This window comes from Puma concolor, chromosome F2, assembly GCF_028749965.1.
Source record: "Puma concolor isolate L17-30 chromosome F2, mPumCon1.1.hap2, whole genome shotgun sequence".
Classification (NCBI taxonomy): domain Eukaryota; kingdom Metazoa; phylum Chordata; class Mammalia; order Carnivora; family Felidae; genus Puma; species Puma concolor.
Window position 1 is genome coordinate 64,168,264 of NC_141684.1, and position 13,149 is coordinate 64,181,412.

Below are 13,149 nucleotides of genomic sequence, written 5' to 3' on the forward strand. Positions count from 1 at the left end.
GTCTTTGAGGGTGTTGTTGTGGCAACGTGGTGATGGAGGTATGTGCACTGAAGAGGGAACAGGCTGCTCCATCGACGTCACGACCAAGGGATCGCTGAGGCTGTCAGGCCATGAGATGATAAGCACCTGAACTGGATGGTGCCTCTAAAATGGAGCATCTAAGAAGCAGATCCCAGAGACACCGTAATGCATCAGAAGGCGATGAGTTGACTATACGTCAACATCTTCGGCATAGGAAGAAAACTGGAGAAGTAATGGTTCGCCGTTGCTCAAGAAGTAACTAAAAAGATGGGACGCCTGGGAGGCTCAGTCAGTTAAGGGTCTGACTCTTGATTTCGGCTCAGATCATGACCTCATGGTTCGTGAGTTCAAGCCCCGCCTTGGGCTCTGTGCTGACAGCACAGAGCCTGCTCAAGATTCTCTCTCTCCCTCTTTCTCTGCCCCTCCCCGGTGTGGTCGTGCTCTCTCTCTCTCTCTCTCTCTCTCCCTCCCTCTCTCAAAATAAATTTAACAAAGAAGAAGTAACTAAAAAGATATATGCACTGTAGAAGATCAAGGAAGTCCATTTTAGAAATGTGTTTTATATTTTTTGATCATATGGAGGAAGCACCGTGGACAGGGAAAGAACTAGACAGATACAGACATGGGGAGTGGGGAGAGTGAAGGGTAGACACCCAAGTCTACTCATTAGTTCCTCTCTCCTCTTTACATCTCTGCAGTGCTTACTTCATGTAGTATCTTGAATTTGGGGAAAACTCAGCAAACACTATTGATGGATTTTCATTGCCAAATACTCTCTTTATTTCACAGAATGGGGTATCCGTTTCCTTTATGAGTCTTAGCACATTTACAAAAAAAAGTACTGGAAACCCTCCTCCAAGGTCCTGAATCGCCTGCAATCTCCTGTTTACAGACTCATTCAGACTGCTGATATGGGACGGCAGTGGGAAATCTGATCTAAGGTCAAATAACAGGAAAAGGGGAGCTAAAACTTAGTCCAATTCATAACTTGGATTTGCCCCCACCAGGACTCCTCTGCCATTCTAAATGTCACTCTTTTAATTAACTAAGCTGATTATGTCGAGGTCCTAAATAATTCGTCCAGGTTCCAACCAGGTCCCACATCAAAGGGACTGATGAGGACCTTTGGTCCCCTCGGTCACCATGACCACTGTAGCCCCGCCATTATTAGGATTCCTGAAAGCGGGTATCTGGCCTGAGGTTTCTCAGTGAAGAGAAGATTCTGAGACAGTGTTTCTCCAACTTTAAAAATCACCCGGAGAGCACGTCAAATCGGAATCCTGGGCCCGCCCTGAGGTGCTGATTGAAGAAGCCTTGGGGAAACACCAGAGAATTTGTACTTGTAACAAGTTCCCTAGTGAAGCTGCTTCACTTCACTTGCACTTGGACCACACTCGCACTCGAGTGTCTGGCTGGACACAGAACCTGGGAAGCCTGGAGCTGCGAGAGACTTTCGTGGGTGCCTCTAAGTGGCTCAGCCCAGTCCCGAGGTGCAAGATACTGCAGACAGGAATGGGAAACATCGATGTCATGCTTAACTCTCAGCCGGATTCTCTTCGGAGCACTTCACACGCATCAATCAGTTCATTTAATCCTGACGATAAGCCTTCACAGCAGGTGTTATTACTTATTACTCGTATATAAAAATCACAGATGATAAGACTGAGGGGCCGAGGGGTTAAATAGCATTCTGAGGGCCACACAAACCCTAGGTTAGCAGAGCCTAGACGCGAATGCAGGCAATCTGCTCCAGAGACCGTGCTCAAGAGCCCCTAGATCTCGGCCGAGTACTGGCCGTGACACTGACGTTTTCAAGACTGAGAAACAGAAAAGCTGTCTGCTCGCAGTCAAGATACGTCTCACTTTCCGCAGTCTTGTATTTTGCTTCACCTGGCCTCTTAGAGGCGATGCTGACAGGCACTGCTGCCTGCCTCCCGCCAGCCCCCTCCCCGAGGGCTGAAGTGACCTCAGTGGCCCAGGCCAAGGTGAGGGGGAGTGGGCTGTGGATGCGTCCGTCTTCGTAGCTGACAGCCACGCCGGTGCTAAATGCAGCCTCTGATCTCGGTGGGTTCTGTGCAGATGACAGGCACGGGGATCCCACCCCTTCACCCTGACTTAGTATGTACCAGTAAGGAAAGCACGAAGCACCTTCTTGGCACGGCTGCGTGTCGATTAAAGTCGGTCGGTCGGTCACACCGACTTGCACCGCATGTATCACCGTCGTGATGACACTACTGGTTTCTCATTGGGACGCTCTCTCTCCCTGAAGCTATTCTGTAATAAAACTCATAACTATGCACTTACAGCTGTTGAGATTAATGAATGGGATAACGTCCTGTCCTGTTGTTGGAAGGACTCACTTTTGTATGTTATAAATTTTTACTTATTTATTTTGAGAGAGAGAAAGAGAGAGAGAGAGAGAGAGAGAGAGAGAGCAGGAGAGGAGCAGAGACAGAGGGACAGAGGATTTGAAGAGGGGTCTGTGCAGACAGCACAGAGCCCCACGTGCGGCTCAAACCCGTATGCCGTGAGATCATGACCTGAGCTGAAGGCAGCCACTTAACCTAATGAGCCACCCAGGCGCCCTGGAAGGGCTCAGTTTTGTTTTTAAGGTGCAGCTCCTCACCTCTCTGAGTTTCAGGCCTTTGGGGTTGAAAATGCAAATTGTGCTGATTCTCAGTTATTAGAACAATTATTTCATAGGCATGACACGAAGCTTATGGCTGAAGACTCATAACAAGATTCACAAGGCAGCGCTTAGGAGGCTAAGAATGAGATGAGAAAGAGCCCTGGACTTGAACTTATGGGAAAACATCTGGACTTTGCCATAGCTCGGCTTGAGCAAGTCATTTACTCTCTTCTGAGGTGAATGTCTCATCTGTAAAATGGGGCTAAGGATAGTTCCCCAGCTGGATCACAGGGTTGTTGAGGAGCAAATGGCATGATGCTGTTACAGTGCCTCTTGCATGGAGTGTTGTCAGATGGGCTGGGATTTCACTGTGTGCTCACCTCAACCCACCGCATTAATTTTCTCCTGTCGTTTTCATGCCCTTCTCTTCTCTGTAATTTACATCTGAATTCCAAAAGGGGGATAAAAGTAGACAGGTTGCCGTAGACTGAATATTTGTATCCCCCACAAAATGTGTGTGTTGAACCCAACGTCCAAGGCAATGGCGTTAGGAGGAGGGGTCTTTGGGAGGGGATTAGATCATGAAGGTGGGGCCCTCATGAGTGGGATTAATGCCCTTATATAAGAGGCCCCATGGGGCTCCCTTGCCCCTTCTGCCGTGTGAGAACACATAATGAGACAGCCATCTGTGAGCTAGGAAGCAGGCTTGCACCAGACATTGAATCTGCTGGTGCCTTGACCTTGGACTTCCCAGCCTCCAGAACCGTGAGATATAAATGTCGGGTGTTTATAAGCCACCAAGTCATCTAGTCTATGGTGTTTTGCTATAGACTGTTCAGGAGTAAGACAGAAGTCAACTATCATTTCTATGTTTTAAGACTTAAAATGTTAATGATGGCTTATAGTTAAAAATCTGAATTCTCTCCTACTCCACATATACTGCTCCCCTACCTCCCCTTAAGCAAGAAGCCTGACTTCATTTTCATTTAAAATTGTCTGGGGGGGGGCACCTGGGTGGCTCAGTCGGTTAAGTGTCCTACTTCGGCTCAGGTCATGATCTCGCGGTTCCTGAGTTCAAGCCCCGCGTCGAGCTCTGTGCTGACAGCTCAGAGCCTGGAGCCTGTTTCAGATTCTGTGTCTCCCTCTCTGATCCTCCCCCATTCATGCTCTGTTTCTCTCTGTCTCAAAAATAAATAAACATTAAAAAAAATTAAAAAAAAAATTGTCCGTGGGGGAGCCTGGGTAGCTCGATCGGTTAAACCTCTTAAAATCGACTCTTGATTGTGGCTCAGGTCATGATCTCGCAGCTCGTGGGATCGAGCCCTGAGTTGGGCTCTGCACTGACAGCATGGAGCCTGGTTGGGATTCTCTCTCTCCTTCTCTCTGCCCCTCCCCCATGTGCTCTCTTTCTCTCTCAAAAATAACAAGTAAAATAAACATTAAAAAATAAAAATAGGGGCACCTGGGTGGCTCAGCCGGTTAAGCGGCTGACTTCGGCTCAGGTCATGATCTCGCGGTCCGTGAGTTCGAGCCCCACGTCGGGCTCTGTGCTGACAGCTCAGAGCCTGGAACCTGTTTTGGATTCTGTGTCTCCCTCTCTCTGACCCTCCCCTGTTCATGCTCTGTAGAGACAGAGCATGTCTCTGCCTCAAAAATAAATAAACGTTAAAAAAAAAAATTAAAAAAAATAAATAAAATTGTCCTTGGAGGTGGAAGCCTGACAAGGATGCTACAAAGTGACTGTAATCGGATCCAGTAGCCTAAAATGTTGCCTTAATTTTAAAAAAAGTACACTAGTCAGGCAAAACACATCTGTGGGCTAGCTCTGGACTATAGATCCCATTTGTGACCTCTGATTTAAAGAAATGAAATATCGGGCGCCTGGATGCCTCAGTCCGTTAAGCGTCCGACTTTGGCTCAGGTCATGATCTTGTGGTTTGTGAGTTCAAGCCCCGCATTGGGCTCTGCACTGGTGGCGTGGAGCCTGCTTGGGATTCTCTCTCTCTCTCTCTCTCTCTCTCTCTCTCTCTCTCTCTCTCCCCCTCTCTCCCTCTCTCTTTCTGACCCTTTCCCATTTGCATGTGCACAGGCATTCTTTCCCTCTCTTTCTCAAAATAAAGAAATAAACTTAAAAAAGAAAAAAGAAACAGAGTATTTCCATGTATTATGGTTTCCTAATTCCACGCATGATGGAAAAGAATCACTGGGTCAGCGTTACCGAGATGTTAGCCTCTGCCCAATTTCCTCAGAACTTAACAAATGCCACATCGAGTCAGATCAGCTCAACATTTTATTCCTCAGAGAGGCACCCAGGGACCCTTTTGGAAAGATGTAGAGCTTAATTTCTTTGACTCCAGTCTCAGAAATTTAGGGGAGTTCCACAAGCATTTTTGATTTTGTTCTTTTTGATTTATATAATATCTTAACTGCAGGAAAATACTGGAACTTTTAGCTTTAGTATTTTTAGATGTTAAGCTTTTGAATTTAAGCTTTTAAAAAAGTTTAATATTTGACGATAGCTGCTTCAGATGTATTTTTCAAATTTTAAAAGAAAATGTGGATACAATTGGTATTATTGATATTACTACTCCTCCCTCAAACTTCATGTTGATCGTGTCCATGTGTGTTTTTCTCGCTTAAAAAAAGGCCTAAATCTTCCACCCGTTAACATAGTCCAAAAATCTGAACTGTTTATAGGTATAGATACAACCTAAGCTACTTCTTAAGTTGGGCAAAAAGTAAAACCAGAAGCAAGGGGACCATTGGTTAAGTCATTTCATCTTTCCACAGATTAATTTTCTCCCGGGATAATGATCTTTGTTCTACCCACCCAATTTGGGTGGGATGAACACAAACACAATAATGAGACTGAGTGTTCTTTGGAAAAAGATACCATGCAAGGTTCTAGCACTTTTATTAATAAATTCCTTATGTGTCTTCCTCCCTTCACAGAGTACTAGTTTATTTTATTTGTCCTTAGACAAAGTTGAGGGAGTGGCCCCCGTTCCCACCGAATAAAAGCTTTCCTTCTGAGCTTGATTTCATAAACTCTGATTACAACCCTCCTCAGACTTTGTCTTTCCAAACAAAGAGGTAGAATAGCTTTATTCTCTCCCCTAAAGAAAAGCATTCTATTATAATTTTTGTAATTGTTTTTCTAATAAGTCTGTTGTATCTTTCTGGAGGTACAGTAGCCAAAAGTGCCTGCAGTATTACAGGTGCAAATAATTTTGCTATTCTATTTAAGCATTTGGCAAGCATAGTTACATGTAAGTGAAAAAACAAAATCAAACCCAACTGTATCAAAACCACAATGAGATACCACCTCATACCCATTAGGATGAGTATTACTAAAAAACAAAAATCAAAAAACAAAAACCAAAAAACCAAGACCACAAATGTTGTCAAGAACGTGGAGAAATTGGAGCCCTTGTACGCTGTTGGTAGGAATGTAAAATGGTGACATTGTTATGGAAAACACTATGGAAGGTTTTTTTAAAAATTCAAAATAGAATTATCAAAAGATCCAGCAACTCCATTTCAGGGTATTTATCCCAAAGAATTGGAAGCAGGGTCTTAAAGAGGTATGTATACACCTATGTTCATAGAAGCATTATTTACAAAAGTCAAAAAGTGGAAGCAACCCAAATTTCTATCAACAGATGAATAGGTACACAAATGTGGCATATACATACAATGGAATATTATTTGACCTTCAAAGGGAAGGAAATTCTGATATATGGATGTGCCTCGAGGAAGGATATTAGACTAGGTGAAACAAATCGGTCCCAAAAAGACAAATATTCTTCCTTTATCATAAGTGGTATAATTCCACTTACATAAAGTACCTAGAATAGCCCAGTTTGTAGAGACAGTAGAATGGCGATTGCCAGGGACTGGAGGTAAGGAGAGTTATTGTTTAATGGGTACAAAATTTTAATTTTGTCAGATGAAGACTTCTGGAGAATGGTTGCATAACCATGTGAATGTACTTAACACGACTGACCTGCACACTTAAAAATGGTTAAGATAGTAAAAATTAACAAATAAAAACAACAACTAAAGTCTAGAGCAGTTAGGCTCCAGAAGGATTATGAGAACATTACAAAAGCCTGGGCAAAAGTCTCCATTAGGTAGTGTCCACCACCAAGGGCACAACTGTTTGGCAGAGAAAGGAGGTCTTTCCTTCCTTCCTTCCTTCCTTCCTTCCTTCCTTCCTTCCTTCCTTCCTTCCTTCCTTCCTTCTTCTCTCTCTCTCTCTCTTTCTTTCAATGTTTTATTTATTTTTGAAAGAGAGAGAGCATGAGCAGGGGACTGGCAAAGAGAGATGGAAACAGAGGAACTGAAGAAGGCCCTGAGCTGACAGCAGACAGCCCAACGTGGATCTGGAACTCACGGACCGCGAGTTCATGACCCAAGCAGAAGTCAGACATTCACCTGTCACCCAGGTACCCCTCTTTTTTTTTTAAGTGTTTATTCATTTTTGAGAGAGAGAGAGAGAGAGAGAGTAGGGGAGGGGCAGAGAGAGGGAGACACAGAATCTGAAGCAGGCTGTAGGAATTGAGCTGTCAGCACAGAGCCCAATGCGGGGCTCAGACTCACAAACCACGAGATCGTGACCTGACCCGAAGTCAGATGCTCAGCCAACTGAGCCACCCAAAAGGAGGTCTTTTTTAGTCTTTACCCCACGGGTCACTGTGGTTCATTATCATGTTCTGCCAGTGACGTAATAAGACCCATCTTATGCTTCTGTTACGTCTCTTTCAGAGCCTAGAACAGTACTATGCATTTATAGGTTGCTTTTAGAAAGAGGTTGAAACATTTGTTGAAGGACTGATGGGAGGCATCACGGTTAGATGCGTAGCTGTGGAGACCTGGACCTAACACAGGTCCCAGTTTCACCATTTACCAGTTTGTCACAGCCCACATGACTACTGTCAGCCTCATCTTACTTACGCGTTAATTGAAGAGAGTAACTACTTCATAGAGTTATTGTGAAAATTGAATGAATGAATGCTTGGCATCACACCTGGCTGAAAATTAAGGAAGGAGGTAGAGAAAAATATACAGGAAACAACTGGGTTGATTAAGCCTGGTCTATGAGTTGTATCCATTATACCCACATGCTTCCAATAGAAGCCAGTACTTGGTAATTGCTCAATAAATATTTGCTCAATGAATTAAGAAACTATAGGGTGAAACTAAAGGGTGAAATTTTGAACTCTGTTAAAAATAAATGTGTCAAATAATTCCTTAATTTATTTTATTTCATGTTTTCAATCTTTATTTGTTTTTGAGAGAGAGAGACAGAGTGTGAGCAGGGGAGGAGCAGAGAGAGAGAGGGAGACACAGAATCTGAAGCAGGCTTCAGGATCTGAGCTGTCAGCACAGAGTCTGATGTGGGGCTCAAACTCATGAACCGTGAGATCATGACCTGAGCTGAAGTCAGAAGCTCAACCTACTAAGCCACCCAGGCGCCCCTTCCTTAATTTATTTTCAAGACAAGGAAGGGCACCTGGGTGGCTCAGTCAGTTAAGCATCCAATTCTTGATTTCAGCTCAGGTCTTGATTTCAGGGTTGTGAGTTCAAGTTCTGCACTGAGCTCTGTGCCCAGAATGCAGCCTATTTAAAAGTATATATATAAAGACGAGGACTATATGCTGAAGAGGTAGATTATGACAGATACCCATATTAGCTTTTTCAGGCCCTTGTAGGTTAATTTTGAATTTATTTAGCACCCACTATATTCCCAGCATGGTCCCAGTATCTGAAATACAACATAAACAAAGCACTACCTTCCTTTCTTGTTGCTCTCAGGTATGGAAGCACATGATGGATTAGGGGCCATGCTGGAGGCATGTCCAAGGCTGTACAAAGGAAAGTTCCATCTACCCTGATGGAAGGGAGAATGGTTTTGGTGAAGAAAGATCCCCGAGGGCAAGGCATCTGAAACTGGGTCATGAAGAGTAGGTAGGGCTTCCTCGGGGGGAGAGAGGGGGAAAGACAGAGGAGACAAGATGTGCAAAGGCATGAAATATAAGTGAGGGAGATGAAACCACCAGATGCCTTAGGGGGAAGTGCGAGTTATTTCCATGAAGCACAGAACAAAAGGGAATAGCCCAACAGAAACAGAAGATGGCTAGATGGCCCAGAGCTCATTGGCCTTCAGAGGAGAGTTGCTTAATGCTCATGCCAAAGGGACACGATGGAGAATTTGAAGCAGAAAAGACTTGATTGGATACTTGTATGATAACTCCAGCCATGGAGTCAAAGGATAGGCAAGAGGCATCAAGACTCTGGGGGATAAGTGGGTCAGGTGACCAGTTAGGGAAGAACTAGGAGACAAGAGAACGGTCTGGAGATCGTGGCTGTAGTGAAAGGGAGAGATACAAGAGATGATAAGGAAGGTGAATTCAAATGTGTTCACCTCAATTTACTTGCTCTATAGATTGGTGAAAACTTAAACCACCAGCCACAAACATGCTAAAGTCATATCTCCAAGACTTCATTTGGGCGTGTTGCCTGAAAACCGATACTCTTGTTTAAAAAGTGAAGGGACGGGATAGAAGGAACATACTTAAAGATCATTAAAGCCATTTATGAAAAGCCCACAGCTAACATCATCCTCAACGGGGAAAAACTGAGAGCTTTTTCCCTGAGATCAGGAACACGACAGGGATGCCCACTCTCACCGCTGTTGTTTAACATAGTGCTGGAAGTTCTAGCATCAGCAATCAGACAACAAAAGGAAATCAAAGGCGTCAAAATTGGCAAAGATGAAGTCAAGCTTTCGCTCTTTGCAGATGACATGATATTATACATGGAAAATCCGATAGACTCCACCAAAAGTCTGCTAGAACTGATACATGAATTCAGCAAAGTTGCAGGATACAAAATCAATGTACAGAAATCAGTTGCATTCTTATACACTAACAATGAAGCAACAGAAAGACAAATAAAGAAATTGATCCCATTCACAATTGCACCAAGAAGCATAAAATACCTAGGAATCAATCTAACCAAAGATGTCAAGGATCTGTATGCTGAAAACTATAGAAAGCTTATGAAGGTAATTGAAGAAGATTTAAAGAAATGGAAAGACATTCCCTGCTCATGGATTGGAAGAATAAATATTGTCAAAATGTCAATACTACCCAAAGCTATCTACACATTCAATGCAATCCCAATCAAAATTGCACCAGCATTCTTCTCGAAACTAGAACAAGCAATCCTAAAATTCATATGGAACCACAAAAGGCCCCGAATAGCCAAAGTAATTTTGAAGAAGAAGACCAAAGCAGGAGGCATCACAATCCCAGACTTTAGCCTCTACTACAAAGCTGTCATCATCAAGACAGCATGGTATTGGCACCAAAACAGACACATAGACCAATGGAATAGAATAGAAACCCCGGAACTAGACCCACAAACGTACGGCCAACTCATCTTTGACAAAGCAGGAAAGAACATCCAATGGAAAAAAGACAGTCTCTTTAACAAATGGTGCTGGGAGAACTGGACAGCAACATGCAGAAGGTTGAAACTAGACCACTTTCTCACACCATTCACAAAAATAAACTCAAAATGGATAAAGGACCTGAATGTGAGACAGGAAACCATCAAAACCTTAGAGGAGAAAGCAGGAAAAGACCTCTCTGACCTCAGCCGTAGCAATCTCTTACTCGACACATCCCCAAAGGCAAGGGAATTAAAAGCAAAAGTGAATTACTGGGACCTTATGAAGATCAAAAGCTTCTGCACAGCAAAGGAAACAACCAACAAAACTAAAAGGCAACCAACGGAATGGGAAAAGATATTTGCCAATGACATATCGGACAAAGGGCTAGTATCCAAAATCTATAAAGAGCTCACCAAACTCCACACCCGAAAAGCAAATAACCCAGTGAAGAAATGGGCAGAAAACATGAATAGAAACTTCTCTAAAGAAGACATCCGGATGGCCAACAGGCACATGAAAAGATGTTCAGCGTCGCTCCTTATCAGGGAAATACAAATCAAAACCACACTCAGATATCACCTCACGCCAGTCAGAGTGGCCAAAATGAACAAATCAGGAGACTATAGATGCTGGAGAGGATGTGGAGAAACGGGAACCCTCTTGCACTGTTGGTGGGAATGCAAATTGGTGCAGCCACTCTGGAAAGCAGTGTGGAGGTTCCTCAGAAAATTAAAAATAGACCTACCCTATGACCCAGCAATAGCACTGCTAGGAATTTATCCAAGGGACACAGGAGTACTGATGCATAGGGGCACTTGTACCCCAATGTTCATAGCAGCACTCTCAACAATAGCCAAATTATGGAAAGAGCCTAAATGTCCATCAACTGATGAATGGATAAAGAAATTGTGGTTTATATACACAATGGAGTACTACGTGGCAATGAGAAAAAATGAAATATGGCCTTTTGTAGCAAAGTGGATGGAACTGGAAAGTGTGATGCTAAGTGAAATAAGCCATACAGAGAAAGACAGATACCATATGGTTTCACTCTTATGTGGATCCTGAGAAACTTAAGAGAAACCCATGGGGGAAGGGAACAAAAAAAAAAAAAAAAAAAAAAAAAAAAAAAGAGGTTAGAGTGGGAGAGAGCCAAAGCATAAGAGACTGTTGAGAACTGAGAACAAACTAAGGGTTGATGGGGGGTGGGAGGGAGGAGAGGGTGGGTGATGGGTACTGAGGAGGGCACCTTTTGGTATGAGCACTGGGTGTTGTATGGAAACCAATTTGACAATAAATTTCATATATAAATAAAAAAAATAAAATAAAAATAAAAAAAAAATAAAAAAAAAATAAAAAGTGAAGGGAGAGACAGCAGACGCTGCAAATCAAAAATCATGACCCGCTGCTGGTTTTTAGCGTATGTGCTTCCAGCTAAAGCCAAGGGATTAACTCTGTTGGGATTCCACGATTCGGTTCAAACTGGAAATAAAAGTCCCATTCCATGGAGACCAAGTTCCAGCATGGAGGGTTTTGTCCTCAGGAACCCTAGCCAGAGGAGCCCTGTAAGGAAGCCCCGCGTGCTCTGCAAGCCCGAAGCCTAAAAGATACCGGTGACGGTCCGGTTGGGTGTGATGGGTAAGCCCAGCTGAGCGATTCCTGAGAGCGAGGAATTTGGTTCCAGGAATGAAAATGAGTGCCGGTGACAACTTCTGAGGACAAGCTTTTGATCTCTTCTAGGGTACCCTGGAAGGTCAGACCTTGGAGGCCTGACCTTGGCCCTAGACTTACAGACAAGACCATAGGGCTGGGCCATTACAGAAAGTGAGAGGGTAAGACACTGAATCAGATGGTGAAGGTAAGCTGGAACCACCAGAATTTGGCAGGCTTTCCAAGTGCTCTAGAATTAACCCAGGTTAGCTAATTCTTCAGAAAAGCATCATCTCTAAGGTGGCAGTAATGAATTATCACCAGAAGATATATACAACACCATTACTTCCAACTATCTAACAATTATCACAGGCTGTGATAAATCATTCCCTTTAATAATAATACTGTTGAAAGAGAGTAGTAATATCTATGCTCATATACATTGTGTAGAATTACAGTCATAACTGGGGTGCCTGAGTGGCTCAGTCTTTCAAGCACCTGACTTCAGCTCAGACCACAATCTTGGAGTCCGTGGGTTTGAGCCCCACATCAGGCTCTGTGGTGATAGCTCCTAACCTGGAGCCTGCTTCAGATTCTGTGTCTCCCTCTCTCTCTGCCCCTCCCCAGCTCGTGCTCTGTCTCTCTCTCTCTCTCTCTCTGTCTCTCAAAAATCAACAAACATCAAAAAACTTAAAAAAGAAAAAGAATTACAGCCATAAACTCATACTCTTGGAAACAATTCTGCCCAAATACTTAACGAACTTCTTGACCAAGAGCTTCCGAAGGTGCACAATCGAATCCTTGACTTCTAGAGTAGCTGTGCTTGCTCTTTTTCCTCCACCCCATTACTTGAGGACCCTCCCCAGACTGTACCAAAAACTAAGGACCAGAAAATTGATGCTGAAACAAAACCCAAACGCCTTACAGTCAACACAAGTTCGTTCTATAGACTTAGGTTGCTGGTTCAGACACTCTAGTTAAAGCGCCAACCCCCCCGGTGTTCACTCCGTGTTTACTGAGCATGTGAAAGGTCAGCAAATGAGCTGAGCAAAGGAGACTAACAAGTGAAAAATCCAGCGTCTCACCCAGCTCCACATCTTGGTCATCGGTGAGCACAAGAATAATGTTGGGTCGGATGTTTTTTCGTTCCTGCTGTATCCGTCCTCTGAACCTCTGGGATCTGACAGTCGAACAGAGGGTCCCCAGCAGTTCTGTGCCCAGGACCGCCAAAATCAGGGCACAGCAAGAATACTTCATTGTGTTTGGTCCAATGTCGCAAAACTGACAAAACGTCTCAGCCTCCTGGTTTCTGCAGGTCTGGGCAGTCAGGGAAAAAGGGAGAGGGAGAGATGAAAATGAAATCCAAACCCCAAACACAGTTGCAGAGAAA

At 43.8% G+C, this 13,149-nt stretch overlaps 1 protein-coding gene across 2 annotated transcripts in view; it reads right to left on the reverse strand.

Moving 5' to 3' along the window:
- SULF1 (sulfatase 1) overlaps nucleotides 1–13,149 on the reverse strand; it is a 182,240-nt gene that overhangs the window by 72,788 nt on the left and 96,303 nt on the right. For both annotated transcript variants that reach the window (XM_086695222.1, XM_086695221.1), the window contains exon 4: nucleotides 12,845–13,076. In XM_086695222.1, coding sequence (XP_086551348.1) covers nucleotides 12,845–13,016 — 172 coding nt within the window. In that variant the 5' untranslated portion in view covers nucleotides 13,017–13,076. The remainder of the gene's footprint in view (nucleotides 1–12,844; nucleotides 13,077–13,149) is intronic.